This window comes from Crocodylus porosus, unplaced genomic scaffold (genome assembly GCF_001723895.1).
Source record: "Crocodylus porosus isolate Cpor-Errol unplaced genomic scaffold, CroPor_comp1, whole genome shotgun sequence".
Taxonomy (NCBI): domain Eukaryota; kingdom Metazoa; phylum Chordata; order Crocodylia; family Crocodylidae; genus Crocodylus; species Crocodylus porosus.
The window spans coordinates 109,674,010-109,693,965 of record NW_017728947.1 but is presented as its reverse complement, the minus strand read 5'-3'; the positions used below and the strand labels follow the sequence as shown (position 1 = coordinate 109,693,965).

At 44.0% G+C, this 19,956-nt stretch overlaps 1 protein-coding gene across 5 annotated transcripts in view; it reads left to right on the top strand.

Annotated features, from left to right (window-relative positions):
• Nucleotides 1-19,418, top strand: part of RTN1 (reticulon 1) — a 261,493-nt gene extending 242,075 nt beyond the window's left edge. For 4 of the 5 annotated variants that reach the window (XM_019550913.1, XM_019550912.1, XM_019550916.1 and 1 more), the window contains 6 exons: nucleotides 13,700-13,907; nucleotides 15,418-15,556; nucleotides 16,696-16,765; nucleotides 17,153-17,199; nucleotides 17,306-17,364; nucleotides 18,587-19,418. In XM_019550913.1, the coding sequence (XP_019406458.1) occupies nucleotides 13,700-13,907; nucleotides 15,418-15,556; nucleotides 16,696-16,765; nucleotides 17,153-17,199; nucleotides 17,306-17,364; nucleotides 18,587-18,629 (566 nt within the window). In that variant the 3' untranslated portion in view covers nucleotides 18,630-19,418. The remainder of the gene's footprint in view (nucleotides 1-13,699; nucleotides 13,908-15,417; nucleotides 15,557-16,695; nucleotides 16,766-17,152; nucleotides 17,200-17,305; nucleotides 17,365-18,586) is intronic. The other variant, XM_019550914.1, reaches the window with a different exon arrangement.
• Nucleotides 19,419-19,956: the final 538 nt, after the last annotated feature.

The window sequence follows — 19,956 nt, the reverse complement described above, 5'->3', positions numbered from 1 at the left end:
TTGCACAGCCTGGTCACACAGCTCCGGTCGCGTGGCTCCCCGGGGGGCTGGACGAAGTAGGGGCCTGGGCCCGGCTCCACGCAGCAGCCTTCTCCACTCACTCAGGGGTTAACCCCCTCCCACCATGGGCCCCGCTTGCCTCTGGCTGTGCTGGGGGTCGGCAGGGGGCTCCGCGGCTGCTGGGGGTCTCTGGGGGGCTTGGGGGAGCGGGGGTGCAGTGGGCTTTCGCCTGTACATCTCTTGTTGCTTCAAGAGCCTAACTGGGGCTTTTAAACTATTGCAGGTTCTCTGTAGGGAAGGACACCAAACCGCTCTTCCATTTTATGCCCACTCTACAGGGCCCAGCACCATTGCCCTTCCTCTTCGCAGGCCGTGCCGTAGGGTTTTGGAGGTGACTGGTTGTGGACCTCCCTGTCTGCCTCACCAGAAGTTTCCATTTGTATATCAGTGTACGGCTGTCTGGGAAGCTCTGGCCAAGCCACTTGCTCTGTGGCTGTTGGCTCACTGAGATTTAAAATGGTAATAACAGCAACCGCATCCACCTTGTAGGAGTGTTGTTGGAATTAATTAGCATTTGCATGCAAATCACTTTGAGCACCTTGGATGAAAGGCACTAAGCTCCTTTGTATTACTTATTGTTACTGGGTCTTGCTTAAAGGGCTGAGTCCTCACAAAGTTTGCAGATGGATTTCCTGCTTCAGGTGGGCTTGGATAATGAGCCTCTCAAGACCAGATTCTGCCCACAGAGGTACATGTGCAACCCCCGTGGATTGCAGCCTAAGCTACATGAGTCTGACTGAGGCTGGAACGTGTTCCTTTGATGTTCAACCAAACTTCTCTCTCTTCGGGGGGCTCATGCATAATTGATCTAAACCAGGCAGAGCCATCAGGTAAAGAGTGGAGAGCAGGAGAAGCAACTGCGTTAGTCCTGCTTTTAGAAAACGGCTTGCAAATTCCAGTATAAAAATAGGGTTTCACTGTCACGGTGCATTTTGTGTACCACCTTTTATGTGCCATTGTCCAATCTTTGCTAGAAGCTCAGCAATGGTGGTTTACTTGTCTGAGAACAGGTTTGACTTACTGAGCCAGCATCCAGCGGATAGGCTGAAGGATGGGCAGGAAGGGGAAGAGGAAGGCAGTAGCCTAAGTCTCAGCAGAGACATGTCTCAAAACCATCTTAAGAAAACTTCCTTTGTAGCAAAATCACAGCATGGCAGAGTTCCTGTTGTCAGGCGAGTCCCAAAGAGCCAGGACCTACCTGGGATTTTTCACCATTTGCTATTCCAAAATTAATCCAATTTACCTGCTGTAGCAGGGTTTATTGCATTCCCAAAACATTCTTCTTCCTTTATCCTTTGAATGAGCAAAATCTTTCATTAAATAAAAAAAATTGAAAATAACCCTGGGGCCATTGATTATTACTGAAAGACAATAATGAGGGCATTTGTTGCTCAGGGAACAAACCTCCATGTGTTGTTTCCTTACTCCTTGATTCAAAATGGAGTATCTCCATGACTGATTTGATACGTCCCATAGACTTCACCCTTCAGTTCTTACTCAGGCAAAACTCCCCTTGTTCCCAGCACAACTGCAAAGCCAAGAGCTAAGATAGAGAGGACGGGCCTTAATATGTCAACTACTCTGATATTCTGTTGTCTTCCATTCCAACTGGATTGCCTTTTGTTCCCAGGCCATCTAGCTTATCTAAGCCAACATGATGTTACAAAAATGTCAGGGGAAATTTGATAGCTTCAAACAAAACCCATTTCATGTGGCAAGCGCTGCTTAGCTGTCATGTCACAGAATACATATTTTTCAGATACAAAATACGTCATGATTTTTCTTTGCCAGGATAAAGAAAAAAATCCTTTGAAGCAGACTCCTTTTAGATTGCTCCAAAGATGAGCAATTCCAAATCCAGTGAGTGAAATGATATGGTGGGGGTATCAGCTATTCCTGAAAGCACAGCTTGAGGTCAAAGGAAGCAAGATTGATCGCTATGTTATTGAGCAGGCTGCTCTACCCTTCTGATCTCAGACCTTCCTTATGGTTAAGGATGTGCCCGAGCCATGAATTTTGAAATGCAAATGTCCTTGACTTTTGGGTTAGAGATAAGGAAGAGGTCTAGATCTGTAGTCTTGGCCTGTGTGCATCTCGTTAATTGTAACATGTTCCTATTACCATGGGTATTCAGCAGTTTTGGTTTTTCCTTGTGATTTGGATGTCTGATCCAGTTGGATTAATACGTCTGTCTGCAAGGGGCAGGTGATATTTTTTCAGCAGCAGATAAGCAGTAGGGTGGTTCCTCCAAAGAAATGGGATTAAGTCCCATTTGTGTGAGGAAATACCATTGCCTTCTGTGGGAATTCTGAAGATGGAAAGCTCGCAAGACTTGTTCCTTTATTATTGTCAGTACTGTAACTTTGCTAACTATAGATCCAGTCTTGCTCTCCGTACTCATGTAACCAGCACTTGACCTCATGAGTAAGCCATTGACAATGGGATATCATTCAGAGACATGAAGAATCCTCAAAAGAGTAAGTGTTTACTGGATCTAGAGTTCATTAACACAGACACCTTTTTTCTTGTGTCTTCTATCACTACACTGTAGCCATATGGACAGATGAAACAAGACTGTTAAAATTGGTTATGTGGCTTCCTCCTATAGCTAGTTTGTATGTCTGCTCTGTCCCATGGTAAGAAGGTAAATTACTTAATTTAGGGTAGGTAATCTAACAGTTTCAGGGGTAAACTGCCTGAGTTTAGCTTCCACTTATCACTGGATAGAGCAGACACACAACAAGTTGCTAGGGATAAACTGTAGTGAAGTAAATTCTGGCCCCCAACTCAGTCTAATTGCTTCATCTGTCCACTTTACTGTGAACATGCTGCAAGAAGCCCTAACTCACTCTCAAACACCAGCATCTCATTTTTTGAGGTCTAAGATTGTTTTTGTTTTTCAGTCACGGTAACACAAGTTACTGCCCTTGCAGAAAAGCACTGAAAACCATTACTCAGTCTGAAATGAGTCCTACAAGTGGTGTGTGGAACCACCAAGTCACAAGAGCCATGTGCAGATCCTACTCCAAGTCTCTTGGCACAAAAATAGGGAGAAGAAGCAGCGGGCAAGCTATCTGGCTCACTGAGCACTGGCCCAAGAAGGTGCTGGCAGGAGTCCTTTCCATAGCAGTAGGGGTATCTGAGATAAAGGGTTGAGAGGCAGGAGCAGTAATGGAGAAAACCATTTTGCACAGTCGGGTCAGTCTGGATCGGCTGTGCAGTTCATGGTAGCTGACTTCTGAAAGTGTGATGCACCAGAGAATTCACCAGAGGATGCGCCTGTCTGGACCACATTTTACCATGTTTACCTGAATCCAAGACAACTTTGAATTTAAGATGACCCCTCAATAGTTAGATTCTATATATGGAAAAAATTAAATCAGTTATAATTCTTCAGGTATAGAATCTAATTATCAGAGGTTCATCTTAAATTTGCACCCACTTCCCACACTGATACAGCAGGGGAAGCAGTGACAGGGGAGCAGGCATCTGGGGGGTGGGGGTGGGGTCAGACAGCTGGGGAGACAGGTACCCCCCTTGCTTTCTGCCCCCCACAATTCTTCCCCCTGAAGCCTCTTCTTCCCCTAGTCTCTGTCCCCTGAAGTCTCTGTCCCCATTTGCCATCTGCAGCTGCTGCCCCTGCACAGCCTCTGTCCCCAGCAGTCTCTGCCACCCCTGCTCCCTACAACCTCTGCCCCCTTCCCTCCCTTGCTGTCAGACCCAGCTTATGCTTCATTCCCTCCCGGGGCACAGAGCACATGGAAGTGCAGCCCCTGCCCAGCCATGCAGTAGCATCCTTGGGTTGGAGATGCTGATGCTGATGGGCCACGCAGGGGACAGAGTTTCCATGTGCCCTATGCCCCAGGAGCACCTGGAGCTAGAGCAACACCTCATAGTAAGTGGGAAAGGGAGAGGCAAAGATTGCAAAGGGCAGACAGTGGGGCAGAGGGTGCAGGTGAAAGGTGGGGCAGCAGTTAGCTGCTGTGGTTCAGACTCTGGCCCCGACCTGAACTCAGGGCCAGAGTCAAAGCCACAGCAGCTGCCTGCCCCCCTCCCAGCCTTGTACTTGAATCCTAGACAAGGGTTTTTTTCCCCGTATGGTGAATGGAGGGGAGAACCTTGTCTTGAATTTGAGAAAATACATTAAATCCAAATAATGAGAAGGTGAGGAAGCTGTGCTGGCAGGAAGGACTTTTTAATGAAGTGAAAGAGAAAATGGGGAGCACAAGGGGAAGAATCGACCTTTGCCAATGGGTGCAAACATGTAGGTCAGGCCAGTGGCAGGACCCCTGGAACCACGGGCATCAACAGGTGCACTCCTCTTGTCTTCACTGGGGCCAGGCCTTCCTCCCAGTTCTTAGAAATAAGAATCTGAGCCTGTAAAAGATTTATATGATGTCATGAAAATAATGTTAGAAAGCACATCTGTTTACTGGAGTGGGCTAAGAGGGACTTTCTGAACACTACACTTATGTGCAGGCCTGTCTGATGCTACATCCGTCTTTATTGTGCTCATCCCTGTTGTACCAAGGCATCGTTTTTTCAGACAGCTAAAAATTCACACGGTAAGAAATGGAGCCAGAGTCAAACCAGAACCTTTGGTTCAAGTATTCTGGAACTTCCTGACTATTCACCCCCAGATCTGGGTTTCCTTGTTGCCCTTAGTTTATAATGAGGTAAACCAAGCCTGAAATTTCTCACAGCGTGGGGGCTGCTCGCTGCTTTGTGGCTCAGGCTCATTTCTAACAATAAGTAATAGCTGTCAAGCGCTGGTCCTATAAACACTATTAACCAACAAGACAATCTGTGTTAAATGAGGGTTCCTAAGTTTCCCCGTGCTGCTGCCATCTGAGACATTAATTATTGTGTTTGTAAAAGTGCGGGGAGATTCTTTGCTTCTTTTCTCATCAATAAAAATACTAACAGGGTATCACAGAACCCTAGATCAGCGATTCTCAACCTTTTTTTGTACCCGGACCCATTTGTAAACATCAATGGCCAGCCCCAACCCAGTGCTGCTCACTCCTGACCCGCTGCCCCCAGGCCCCAGCCCCACAGTGTGTGCATCCCCTTGAAGGCTGGACCTCTGCCACAGTTGGCTATGTTTTTCTCATTTAAACGAAATCCATTTTTAAAGTTTGTTGATCCATTTTTAAAGTTTGTTCATGACCCTTTCATATATTCTTGCAACCCACTTTTGGGTTGCCACACATGGGTTGAATAGAGCTGGAAGGGGACCTCAAGAGGCCACCTAGTTCATCCTTACACAGCATCAACTGTGCACACTAACCATTTTCTGATAGATATTTGTCTAACCACCCCTCAGCCCCAAGTGATGGCAATTACCTAGGCAATCTATTCTATCATGCGACTATCCTCTCAGTTAGAAAGTTGTCTCATGTCCCATCTAAATCTCACTTGTTACAATTTAAGTTCTGCATGTCAGCTGGGGATAGGACAAGAATACAGGAGTAAAATTGCTACATGGGAGATTTGGGTGGGATGCTATAAATAAAGCTTTCCAGCTGCAAAAGTAGTTAAATCCTGGGATAGATCACCAAGAAAAGCTGTAAACCTCACCCATCTTCCTTTCCCCAACATGTGCTCACCTGTGAGGGAGTGTGTGTTTTGTGATGCCATTGGCATGCTGAGAAGAGCATAGCCTTGCGCTTGCTCTGCTTCTCCTGGGAGCCGTTCCTCATGTGTGAAGGCTCACATCAGATTTTAACGAGGGATAGCATGCTATTTATTATAATGCCATAGAACATGCTTCCTTCCCTTATTTCTCATGAGCTTTTTGTATGTTAGAGAAACAAGCTGGGACAATGGAAGGAAAAACTGTATGGGGCATTTTCAGCATTGAGTAGGCAGGCACTTTGTGGGATCGACGATAACTCCTCCTGTGCTTAAACTGTTCATTTGAAGGCATTTTTAGACTGGAATCATACTGGATATAATGCTTTTCTCTGGGTTTTCTCTTAAATATATACAGAGAGTAAATATGCAGAAGCTTTAAGGCAGGGGAAACATTTTATATATCATTTGATTCAATACATACAACATCTGACTACAATTCAGGGTCTCCTTCAGATATAGGGCACTGCTAAACCTGAATGCACTTCAGTGCTGCTGGCGATCACACAAACCATTGGACTTCCGTTGTCATCATTTCCATGATGTCATTGGATCTTCTGATGTGTGCAGACAGCTCTCTCGGCCTTCATCCCCGGTCTATCTACACCAGGGGTGAGCAAAATGCAGCCTGGGAGCCGGATGCGGCTCATCAGGCCATTCTATCTGGCTTGCAGGGCCCCTGAAAAATTTAGAAAATTAATATTAATCTGCCCTGGGCTGCCTGTCTAGTGGCCCTTGATGGCTTGCCAAAACTCAGTAAGCGGCCCTCCACCCATAATAATTGTGCGCCCCTGATCTGCACACTGTCCAGTGTAATGGTTGTGCGTACAGTAGCTTGGCCAATATTCGTGATGCCCAATTACAAGAGAGGTTTTCCACAAAAAACAAGGACTTCTGCTAGCGGAAGCTTCCGGGGCTGCGCACTGGAGGGGTCCTTCATGGTGTAAGCATTACAGGCAACAGCCGTTTATTGCTGAGAGTCTGAATCTACCTTGCCACACAAGGGTCAGTTATGCTCCTTCCCCTCTCCAGCAGGAATTGCTAGTACCAAGTTTCCATGCACACACATGTGCAGCATACAGTGGAGAGTCAAGGTTAGCTTAGTGCCGTGGTTCTTAACTTTTTTAGACTTAAGACACCCTTGGTACACCCAAAGCCCCCCTTTGTAAAAATGCCAGATCTTAGCTTCCACTCATTTTTTGACTACAGAAAAATAATAGAGCAATTCTTCTAGTGCAAATAGCTCAGAAAGCCCACACTTGTCAGAATGTTTTTGACACTGTGGATTCCCTGTTGAAATCTTTGGGTTTGTCTTGTGAATCGTCTATAGGCAGTTGCATGCCTAACAGACACTCACCAGCACCCTTAAAAGAATCTCATTGCACCCTAGGGCACCACAACACCCTGGTTGAGAATCAGTGGTTTCACGAGATACAATTATATTGAAAATGAAGGCTGGAAGTCTGGTTAATACTCTTGACAGCTTCCTCTTTCAGTGTTTCCTGGAACTCAAGGCATGCTGCTTTGAGTGAAAAAAAATAAAGAAGCTGGCATTTAAAATGAGCTTTTAGCCCTCACATGTATCACAGGATCATACAGCTGGAAGGGACCTCAAAAGTCATCTAGTCCAGTCTCTTGCATACATGCAGGCTGCTCTATTTTTGAACCATAAAACTCCACAAAACTCTTCAAAGAAAGCGATGGCACTGGTTTGTTATAGCCTGAGGACTTGCTTTTGCTCACATGGAAATAGTTGGTAAAACTCCCATTAAATTCATTGAGGCAGGATTTAGCCCTTGCAAAGTGGAAAGGGTTCTGAATCTGATGTGGCTTTAGTAAATCATAGGCTAAAAACAGACATTGTCTTTCTCCGGGAAGAACGCTTTTTGAGATCCTACAGATCCCAAGCCCATTGTCATACTTTAAGTACCTGTGAAGTGTCTGAGTTAACACCTTTTCTTGGGACATTTCAGGCTCATTCCAGTTAATTGCCCTTCATTCTAATGACAAACTACATCAAGGGCTATGCCACAGGTTTTGACTTGAATTAATCAGAGCCACCTCAAATACAAGGTCTGTTTTTAGCCATAGAGACCTTTCTTCCTCTGTGCAGGCCTCCAGTATTATGTATAGAAGTAATGTCACCCTTGTAACGTTATGTTAAAAAAGAAGCCCATGAGGTGCTTTTGCTAGATATGCCGCAGGAGCTAGAGATTGTAGTCCAGAGTTTTCAAAGGAGCCTTGGGACTTAAGTGACCAAACCCCATTAAAATTGATTGGCATTATAAAGCATGTCCCCTTACATCCTTTTAAACATCTCAGCCCCAAATATCAGGGGCCCTACAGCTTCTGTTTAGACTACAGTGTGTTGAGCTGGCCCCAACTGTCTGCCATCAGACGGGATGCGAATTATGTATTGACGACTTGGCCTGCCACAGACAGCTCACTTCATGCATATTCAGGATGACTTCTCAGAGTCTCTCAGCTGTAATTCGGTTTGGATAATTGTACGCTCACAAGAACGATGCAGCTAGTTGATTGATCCCAGCTGGTCATTTATCTGAGGTTATGTCAACTGGAGCAGTCTTTCATTCAGGTTGGGTTTTTTTCTGCCGGTGCTTTCTTCATGCAAATTGGACTGGGGAAATGTAATGATTGTTTTTAGTTGATGGTGTGAGGAAACACTTTCCTTTTCTCTCTCTTGTTTGTAAGCCAGTGTCTAGGTCAAGAGAAACGGGAACGTCAGTGCCGTCTTTATTCAGGCTTGGTGCTGGTCCAGTTGTTCTGGGGAGCTTCTCTGTAGAGCTAGGTCCACGTGTGAATCCTGAGCTGGTCTCCCTGCTCTGTTAGTATTACTGAAGCTTTCTAAAACCAAGGCTGTCATTTCTGACCACTTGTCTGATGGTTTTGTTGTACACAAAGGAGCGCTCATGTGAGGTCGTCCACTGAAGCTCAGATTTGAATTTGAGGTGTCAAACATGAAGGACCCTGAGGTCACTGAGCCAAGAAGCACCAGTGCTGAGTTGACTTTACACTTCAAGCAGCAATATGATGTATCTAGTCTTGTTGACTTCGACTTTAAATTTTCCCTTTACTTTGTTTTAAAACAAAAATGAGGACTAAAAGTGCAAGCAGTACAATCATTTGTTTGCTCAGCTGAAGACAAGGGGCCTGATACCCATGGGGCTGTGCCATGGGGAATCCATTTATGTCAAGGCAGGTGTCGAATGCTGCTGTGATGGGGTGGTAGCATTTGCCACCAGCTTTGCACTGGTGCAAAGGACGGTCCCAGATGAAGGGTTAGGGATGAATCAAGGCCAAGGGCTCTCATTGGAATAGTTTTATCTGTATCAGAGTTAGCTCATGCACTATGCCTGCATCTATTTTGTAGTCCAGAACACACCTTGAGCTGTCCACTGTGCTCTTGAGCTCTTTTGACACCCATAGGCACAGACTATCTGAGGCAAGACCATAGCCCCTGGCAAGACCACTGGCTCATGTGCACTGCTTTGGTCATGCAAAGTGATTGGAAAGCTGAGAGCTAACCCAAGAGACCCCCAGTGTAGACACTGCCATGGCTTTTATATTACCTGCAGCAGAGAGGGCATACTCATGGGAGCAGGTTCATGGCTGGGGCTTCCACAGGCCTTCAAACCACTGCAGGGACAGTCTATCTGGGTAGCCCCAAGGCATACATTACAGTCCCTCCTCCATCTCCTTCAGATATATCCCCCTCTACCTGGCCCAATCCAGCTCTGAATTGCTGCAGATGACAACCAAGCTAGGGTTTGGGCAAAATGCAAACATGCCCTCTTTGAAGGATTTCACTTTTTTCAGGCAAAGTGGCACATCAGTATTGCAGAATGCCTTAGAAATGACTTGTATCCAGAAGCATCTGTAACATATACCCTGACCTTTTAAGCTGTATTTTAATACCCTCAATTACCAGAGACTAGATCCAGTTCAAACCACCCAAGTTTCGCCAGTGTGAAAACTGCATGTTGACTGCACAGATTTCCAGGACATGTGCCTGAGTGACACCATCTGTCCTGTTTGCTCAGTATGGCTGTATCATGGTTTAATGACTTGGGGCAAATCCTGTTCCATCTTGTGGGCATGGAGACCTACCAGACCCAGCCTGATCCCAGGTTCTCCCAGCAAGTGTGAGAACAGGACAAGCCAGTTCACTGTGGCACATGCCCATGGGGCATTGTCTAAAGCAGTGCTTCTCAACCTTTTTAGACTCAAGGCACCCCTCAATAAATACAAGACACCCTTTGATAAATTCAAGGCACTCCTCAGTAGTCTCAAGGCACCCCCTGGAAAGTGCCAGGTGTCAATTTTCACAACTTTTTTGAGCACAAAAAATACTAGAGCAATTCTTCTGTTGCAAAGAACTCAGAAAGACCACAACAGGTGTGGGTGTTTTTAATACTATGGATTCCTATGTGAAATCTCTAGGTTTATCTTGTGAATCACGTTTGGACACCTAGCAGTGTTAACATTGTGTGCCACCCTGCATCACCCTTCTAAGGATTTCAATGCTCCCCAGGGTTTCACGGCACTCTGCTTGAGAATCACTGCCCTAAAGGCTGGAGGGAAGCTCTTAACTACTACTCGCTTCCTTTCTCCTAAAATAAACAGCACAGTTCAGATCACTGATCTGAGCCCACTACCAAGAATTTGCCCCAAGTGCTTTAGGATATGCCAAATCCATCAAAACTAACCTTATAACATACTTCTACTTCACCTGCCTTGCATTCTGTGTGGCGTCCAAGCTAGCATTTGGTATGTAACTTTTCCATAAAGGTAACATGCCATAGCAATCTTTGCAGTGTGCACTGATAGTTGCATGGTACCTTGGAGATGCAAAACTCCTTTCCCAGGTTCTCACTGGCTACTGCAGGAGTCCAGTTGTATTTTTCATCTTATATCAGATGTGCACTGGCTTCTAGTAGTTGCCTATGGCTGGCTTGATATACATCCATTCTGTGTCGAGTTTGCCACAATGTCCTCATCAAGCAGCACCTCTTTTTCTTTACAATGAAACACCTTCTATCAAAGAGAAATACAAAACAATATGAGGCGGCAGGAAAAAAGCAACGATAATGTACTTATGGAGTGAGCAGCTTTTCTCTGCACTGCTTGTTATTTCTCTAGACAAAGTGCTGACAACTCATTCATTCATCAGCCGGTTATTTCAGTAATTGAATTCATGAATTAATTATTTCAAAATTAACATGCTACAAGAACAGTTCCAGCTGGGAGTCATCTGAGGTCAGGAAGGTGCACACCCTGGCTTATATTCACACCCAGGTGGGCACTGTGTTAGCCATTGATGCGAGTAACACTTCTGGAAAGCTCTGCATACCTTGGTGAGGCTATAACCCTGTGCTGGAATTTGATATAAATCATATTGGTTAATGAAGGGATTGGAAGTTGCCTTTGTCCTCGGCTAATGTAAGGTGTTATAACCCCATTCATTCAGGTTCATTTCATTTGGCTCAGCTCACATTCATATATTGACCCAGTCCCTATTTATGAGGCACTGCTTTTCCTTGGCATGAGGATCACCATTTCATCACCATGTGCCTTTGCATCTGCAATGCTCCTCTGAGCTAGTCAGCTAATGCTCGCGTGTGCTCATTTCATTGATCCTGCATAGCTGGAGTGAAAATACTGCCATGTGCAATCTGATCAAAGGTACTGCAAGTGGGATTTTTGAGGAACTGGGGTTTTTAGGAAGTTTTCAGCACTAATATGAACTGTGGACTTCAATTAACTCCTCAGTTCCACAGCCAGATGCCTGGATTCTCTCAAGGTCACAGGCTTTCTCACCACCTGCTCTGAAAAGATGCTTGGCAATGAATTCATTGAGTGCAGGTATCCTGAAAATCCATCTCTTTTTAGTTGGACGTAGCCTGGCAAGGGCATTTAATCCATTGCTCTTAGGCCCCAATCCTACAAACATGAAAGCTTTTGTAAGTAATCACACACAACTCTATAGGACCACTTACATGTGGCAATTTTTCCATAGTGGAGACCAAGTCCATACATTTAGAAACATAAAGGAGTTATGATGTTATCAGAGAACTTCTGTTTCATAGAAAATGAATAAGGCTTGGCTTAGCAATTGCATTTCTTGTCCACAATTGCAACATGATGAACAAAAGTGAGTAACAGCAACAGTTGTGACACTAATAACTAGGTTGTAGTAATGAGCAGTAATGATAGCTCACTGACTACAGGCAAACCTTCAGTAATGACTCACAGCTTTAAAGATTAAAATGATTGCTGGGCTAATCATTTATAATGTTTTATTCAATGAATTTTGCCTCTTTTTCTGGTGAATTTTCACGTTGTTGCAGTTTGTTCTTTGTTCGGAATTATCCTGCAGCCAACATCTCTGACTACTGCTTGGTCCCATTCAGCTGTTCATCGTCACTATTGGGTGTTTTGTAGTAGGGTTAGAGTGGTGTTGTAACTGCGATAGTGAGAAAGTGTGGGAAGCAAGGTGTGTAACATCTGAGCTGTTTTCATTGGATACGTCTGCCATATGGTATGAATTGTTTCTCAGGTAGAATGATATTTACTTTTAGAATCAGACTTAAGATACAGAGATTCATAGTTGTGAATTTGGAAGTCAGATTTCATGCATATTCCACAATATTTGCTTTATATTTTACTTTTAAGATAAATGTGTTCCCCCCCCCCCGATAAGATTAAGATTATTTGTTATGGTCTCAATGTTAAATGAACACAGAAGGAGAACTTGTGGGAAAACTAAATATGTTTGCAGAAAATGTTTTATGCCACTAGCTTTGTTTAAGTTAAAATCTATCATTGATAGAGAAACAGGAAGTTGGCTGAACCTCAGAAAATTTCTTAAAAGTATCATAGGATATTTAAGTTCCAAACAGATAGTCACCAGCTTTCAGGAAATGGGACCTTTTATTTTTTTTAAACGTTTCATATGAAAGGGGTTCCCTAGTAATGTAACGACTGGGATGAGGTTTATTTTTGCTGAAAAATTCAACAACAACAAAATGTTCATCCAAACTTTCATTGTAACTTGATTTTTCACTGATAAAGCAAAATATTTTTCAGGGCTTAGACAGACATTCACTTAGCCCAGTTAAACTTACATTGGGTTTGTAGATTGATATAAACTATGCCAGGATCAATAAAGGCAGATAGTAGATGCTGTTATAGCATCTTGCCCCTAAGTAGTGAAGAACTGAGTAATCGCCTTTTGGCATTTAGCAACGGCTGCTTCAGGCTGGAAGTGGACAGATGAAACCTCAATGAGCATAACATACAACAGTAAAGTTTTACCCTGATTGTTTTAGGGATACTGTAATTCTCTATCAGATTAGACAAAAATACCCCAGTTTACTGGTTGTGTCGTCTGTCTGCTACTTTTTTACACCAATGCAATGATATTTACATTATATAAATATCTAATCTATTCAGCACCTTCTGTTGTCAGCAACCAAAAGCTGAAAAATATTTGGCCAAAAAATTGAAAAGTATTTGTTTGGATTTTTGACAAAAAACCCTAAACTTTTCAAAAGGAAGAAAAATAAACTTTTGTCAGGAGATACTTCACCATCAAAAACTACATTTTCCATCAGAAGCAATGGTTGGGAAATATTCCAACAAATACCACTAGCAGTAACACGTACCCCTACACGTTATTGTCACTCCAGAAATAAGCCCAGTTGTGGGCCTGGGATTCAGACCAGTGGCCGTATGTCTCAAAGGCAAGAACATCATTCACTAAATCATTTTGATAATGAAAGAGAGGGGCTTCCAGCCAGAGTTTGATCGTGGTTGCTCCCACTGATGTCAACAGAGCTGGATCCTGTTTATTTTGTTGTAACGGAAATTATCTTTCATGTTTTGGCCTGTCTGAAAATGATCTTGGTCTTCCGACTTGTCACCAGCAGATCAGTTTGAAGCTGTTCCAGTGTTAGAGTCTGACTTGTTTCTCTTCCCTTCCCAGCTATCGACCTGTTGTACTGGCGTGACATCAAGCAGACGGGCATAGTGTTTGGAAGCCTCCTTCTGCTGCTCTTCTCTCTGACCCAGTTCAGTGTCGTCAGTGTTATCGCCTACTTGGCACTTGCTGCGCTCTCAGCCACCATCAGCTTCAGAATCTACAAATCAGTTCTACAGGCCGTGCAGAAAACTGATGAAGGCCATCCTTTCAAGTGAGTGCTTCTCCGTCATTGCCAGGGGTGCTTGTTCATCGGGTACAGAATTCATTCTTAATGACATTCATCTTTCTTCATCTGCCATCAGCATTCGTATATACTCTATACCCATCTGTTTTTATTCCTAATGGAGGGGAAATGTACTTTCCCTGTGCCTGTGGTCCAAAACATTCCTGAACTGTATTTACTCAAATTTAGAAACAAAATAAAGATCACCCTCCAGGTGATCACCCTGAACATTTGAGCCGGAAAGGTAAAACATTTGAGACGTTGTAGGTTACTGGGAAGAAACAAGGGAAAGCCTTCATCCACATTAGGCATAGGTGCCCTTTCTGTTGCAGCAAATATACTTTTTCTCCCAGTAGCGAGGATCTGGGCCATTGCTTGCTTCATTGAATGACTAGATAAATATGCTTTAACAGGGATAGTGCTGTGTAAATGCTAAGTGCTGATACTGTCTTCAGAGTGAACATGCTTTGTGTCTTTACCCCATTGAGGTTAGACTGTCAGTTGGAGGAGTGGTTCAGCTTACTTCTATCAATCTTTGTAAAGACAGAAGGTATGAGATGGGACCCTCCGCAGATTGACTTTTACCCCTCTTGTGTAAGGGTAACTAGAACCTGGAACACACTCCTGGCAGAGGTGGTGCGGTTGCCATCCTTGGAGGTGTTCAAGGGGAGGCTGCATAAGCACCTCGTTGAGCTTGTTTGAGCTCATTAACCTCCTGCCTGTGGCAGGGGACCAGACTTGATCTTCCAGGTCCCTTCCGGTCCACTGATTCTTTGATGTGCAAGTAGAGAGGGGAGTCCAGGAGTCCTTCAAATTTCCAAGGCCCCTCATGAGAACCTTCTATGGGGCCAGGTTGTACACAGAAAAAGGAGTGAGAGTTGGGGCAAACTGGGATGGGGACCAAGCAGAACAGAGATGGGCCACCCATCACTCTGCCCATCCACTCCCAAGTGATCTACCGAGTTTCACAGATACAGTTAGCTTGATAGGTGGTGTTGTACCTCTTCATGTGTGCATCACACTACTGGAGAACTAACTTTTCATTTGAAGCTGTGATGCCAGGGAGTGAGATTCCAGTGCTGATGCAGAGGCCCAGTGACTCTGAGCAAATGACTTCGGCCACTTGCATATCACCTAGTATCTGAGGGGCTAGACAGGCTTATCTCCTAGTGTGGAAGAACCCCACATGCTCAATGGCCTGATGTGATGGACGAATCACAAGGGTATCCTTGTATGACCTCTTCATATTGGCTTCTTCCCTTGGCTTGCACCGCTGGAGTGGCAATGCAGCCTCTAGATATCCAAGGGTGGGATATCAGCATGCAAAGGTAGCACTGGATGTCAATGGCTCTGTGGCCTGTAGTGTCCATAGCACACAAATAAAGCTGCAAAGAAAATGGGTCTCTGTGTAGTAGGGAAAAGCAGGAAAAGGAAAGCATGAGAGGAAATGAAATGCAAGCTTGCCCGTGTTTTGTAATGGGTTTTCTGTTTTTGGCAGAGCCTACCTGGAGATGGAAATGTCTCTCTCACAGGACCAGATTCAGAAATACACAGACTGTCTCCAGTTGTACGTGAACAGTACAGTCAAAGAGCTGAGGAGACTCTTTCTTGTCCAGGACCTGGTGGATTCCTTAAAAGTATGATTTTCTTTCACATTTCCAGCTCCAATCTAGAGGAGATATTTTAAAGATTAGAGTACTGTACTGATTCCATTAGGTTCAAGAGTTATAGTGTCTGTCTAAACCTAGCTGTGTGTTTCTATGCAGCATAAAGGTTCCTCTCCTTTTGGTTCTAACCTAACAGTATAGTGACTTAATGCTATACATTTGAATGTAGTGATCCACAATATTAGAAAAATTAAATATATAGGGCCAGCTGCTCAGTTCATATACAGTGGCAGAGTCCCAGTGAAGTCCATAAAGCTATACTGAGTTACACTGTAAGGATCTGGACCAAAGACAGCTGTCTCCTTCTCCACATTGTAATGGTCCCTCTATTAATGCTACAGTGTACTACATACAGCCTGCTGGCAGTATCAGCTTGAGACTCACTCATCCCTAAGTAAAATTAGGATGTGATGCTTCTCTTCCTCCTTGCCCACCAACCCATCCCCTCTTTTCATCACTTCCTGCTGAAGAAGTGTGTCCTGTTCCTGCCCACCCATGACAGTTATTTCTGACGTGCTTGATAACAAAAACACATTAAACATCCTCTAAAAAATAAAGAGATTATCAAGATGAAGACTGGCGGAAGTCAGGTTCCTAAGTTAGCAAAGGAGTCGTGGAAAATGTCACCCAGCAGCCCCAAAGTGTTTACAGTCTCAGACATCAATCAAGCAAAAAACCTTACTTAGATAGACCCCTTTGTTAAGTGTGTCCCCACAGTGGCTAGGTATCTACCCAAGCCACGCTCATGTAGCATCAGGTCCTGAAGGTTGTATGTGCAAAAAACCAATGCAGAGGTTGAAAAGCAGAGAGCCTGGGGCTAACAGAAGAGAAGGTAAGTTATCCAAAAAACCAAACAGGTGGTTGATTTCTTTTGCTCTTCATACATTGTAAATGTTTGTGGGGGCTTTTTAAATTGATTTGAAAGCTCACAAAAAATTAATGTTATCTGCTCCAGATGTTCCTAGTTTTGAAGCATGCTGGCACATGTACAAGCAATGATAATGAAATTTCAATATAGCAGAGTCCTAGCTAGCTAAGTGAAGCCATTTACTCTTGTGCTGATACTTGAGGTGGGCGTTTGGAGAGCTAATGCTTTGTGTTTAATTTAGTTTGCAGTACTAATGTGGCTGCTGACCTATGTTGGAGCACTCTTCAATGGCCTGACTCTTCTGATAATGGGTAAAAATGAGCATTTATTTTAATGGGTCTTTTTAACTTTATGAAGCCTGGTGATTTCTAGTTAGAAAAATAACAACCTTCGCTGCGCAACGTGCCTCCTCCATAATTGGTCAGTTTATTTTGCTTGCTAATAAATATTCCTTACATCTCATTTTGTTGTTTCCAACTATTTGCATAGGGCTGTGTTTTAGCTGCTTCTCAGCTATCAGGCCTACACTGATGATAAAACTCATGTTTATAAGATTCAAGCACTTCAGTTTTAATACAGAAATTCTTAAATGCCATGCCCAGGGACAGCTGTCACGTGCTTTGGCTGCTATTTAGCATGCATCTCGTTTTCTGTGTGTGACAACTCCCAGACTGTAATGCTGTGTTTTTTCCCCCCAGCCGTGGTCTCGATGTTTACTCTACCTGTCGTATATGACAAGTACCAGGTAGGTCTGTCAAGCATGGTACTATTGCAGAGGGATTGACTGTACACATGACTCTGGTTTGTTGATCCCATGCTGATTTCTGGATGTCTTTTTCTGTTCTTTGTAGGCACAGATTGATCAATACTTGGGGCTTGTGCGGACCCACATAAACACTGTCATGGCAAAGTGAGTTCAGCAGCAGACTTGACAAGAAGCATCACTTTAGCTCACTTGGGCCTTAGGGCACACCTCTGTATTGGGGGTGGCACCTAAGGCCATTCTGCCTCTCAGACCATCACCTACCCACGCCCCTTGTGCTTGGCAGGGAAGTTCCAGGTCATATCTCATGCAAAATGCAGCACTCTGCCCTCCGTGGCTTAATCCCACCTTTCAGACAAGAGTAGATCAAGGTAAAGGCAAGTCCAAATCCTGCTTTTCCCTCTCATTCCCTCTTGAGAGCTATGGAGGGAGCAATTCTTTCATTATATGGAGAGGATGCTGCCAGCAGCAACCTTCTCTGGCTGCCTCCATTTTTCCTTACTCAGCTACTTGGCCACTCAGGACAGGCAGAGACAAACAAACTGTAGCCTCTCCCTCGCCGTCAGCTCAGTGTTTGTGAATGGCTCCAGACTGCAGTTCTGCCCAGAAAACAGTATCTGCCTCCTTTTCTGACCCATTGTCCCTGTATTGCAAGCCCATGTGTTGAAGGCAGACTGAGAAGCCTGAGTACTTCATATGTAAGCTTTAACCAAGGTGGGATAAGCAAGCCTGAATTCCCAGCACTGAGCACCCCAGGGCTGTGGTAATATTAAAAACTCCATACCCAAATGTTGCATTTTAACCTCATTTCTAGTTCCCTATGGATGGTAACATGAGATAGGATATCAAAGGAATTCCTGGCTCACTGAGCATACCCAAGGCACAGGGCAATCACTAAGGACCAAGCAGCTTGCTCCTGCATGTCTAGCATTCCTGTGTGCCCAAATCCACACCACGGACTCACAATTCCCCACCAGCAGTGTCCCCCAAGACACTGCACTTTCCATTGCATGGCACTTTCCATCTCATGATGCTCCCTTCCAGAAGCAGGGTAGCTGTATCCACGTAGTGTTAAGAGTGGACAAATTGGCCCTATCTGCATCACGGAGACATGGCTGTAGAACTTCCAGTCGGGTGGGCACCAGGCAGAGCAGCATGACATGTTCAAGGCCCCAGTTTGGGGTCTAAACGTGGTCTTATCCCATCTCCCTTCTTTCCCATTCACAAACTCACCCTCTTTTTATAGCTTTTGGACACATCTTGAGAGAAGGGAAAAAGCAATGGTCACTCTCTAGCTAGGAAAATGAGCAATCTTCTGGAATGGTTTGGATGAACTGCAGCCTGACGGTGATCTTTTTTTTACTTCTAGGATTCAGGCTAAAATCCCGGGCACTAAAAGAAAGGCAGAGTAAAGCAGCCATCAAGGATCCATCAGCTACAAGTAGTGAATAATGGGGGAGTCTGGAGTGAAACAGCTCTTCTTACTCTTTACTGCAAATTTATCGTTCCTTTATTTTCCTCAACGCCATGATCTTAGAAACATAAAACACCGAAGCAGCTTTTTTCCCCTGCTGCTTCTGTACTTAGAATATTTGCAATCACTTGTGTCACGCACTAAAGTATAGTAAAGAGAAAAGTGTTCTAGATGTGGTTTTTTTGTGTTGCTTATAAAGTGCATGATGGTGAGAGCCTAAATAATATTGACCTCTCTCTCTATCTCTCTCTTTCTCTCTCTCTCAATCTCTCTTTCTCTTTTTTTTTTTAAGTGTTTTTCCTTCTATTGGCATCGCTTCTATAACTTTTAATGTTACATGTGACTAGGGCTTTCCTGCTTAGTGCACTGATGCAATAGTTAAAATTGCTTCTATGTCACTGGGTTGCTGGTTGGGTTCATCTTTATTAACTATATAGAATCGTAGACTGATGTTTTAGTGTTTTCCACCACAGACAAAATAAACAGTAATTGGTACTTATAGTAATCAGTTTTGTATAACTAATACAAAAGCGAAAACCCAGTACTTTTGTTGTAAGGGATTGACAGGCTGATGTATGGTAACTGGAGAGTTCCAGCTTGTTAAATTTATTACAATTTGTATTACATTCTCTGTAGTTCCTAATGGACTTAATTATGGACTCTGAATATTTGCACTTATGTACTTGATACCGAATGCAGAAATAAATGTTACTAAATGTAAAAAGTTCTCCCTTTTGTCACTGCTGAGGTTGTATTAGAGCTTGCAAAGGTGAGAACCAAGTTTTTATAAGGGAGCCGGGAGGGTGCACTTGTCAGCCTGCCTATGCCCGTTTTTCATGCACTACAAAATGGTGCAGTCCCCCAAAATGGTGGGTCTCAGTTCGTCTGCTGCTTTCACACCTTGGGAAGTAAAGAATGGAAATAAAGCCAGCTTCCTAGTGCCGTAAGTTTTTTGTTTTGTTGATGGCAATGAACTAATGAATGGTCAATGAACCATTGCAAATAATCAGTTGCCTGATTACCTACCGAAACAGGGTTCAGATCCTAAGCAACACACCACCGAAAACAGTCTGCACCACTCAAGAGATTTTTACTCTCCCTCTGTTATTCACTGCTAGTGCTTTAAGGTGTTTTATTTCTCTGTCTGGGCCAACCTGTGAGAATCAGTACTGAACACACACGTGCTGGGGACCAAAATGGATGTTTGCTTCAGTTCCAAGTTAACCAGTCCTTTTAAACATTGAAATTTAGTTTTTAGGAGCATG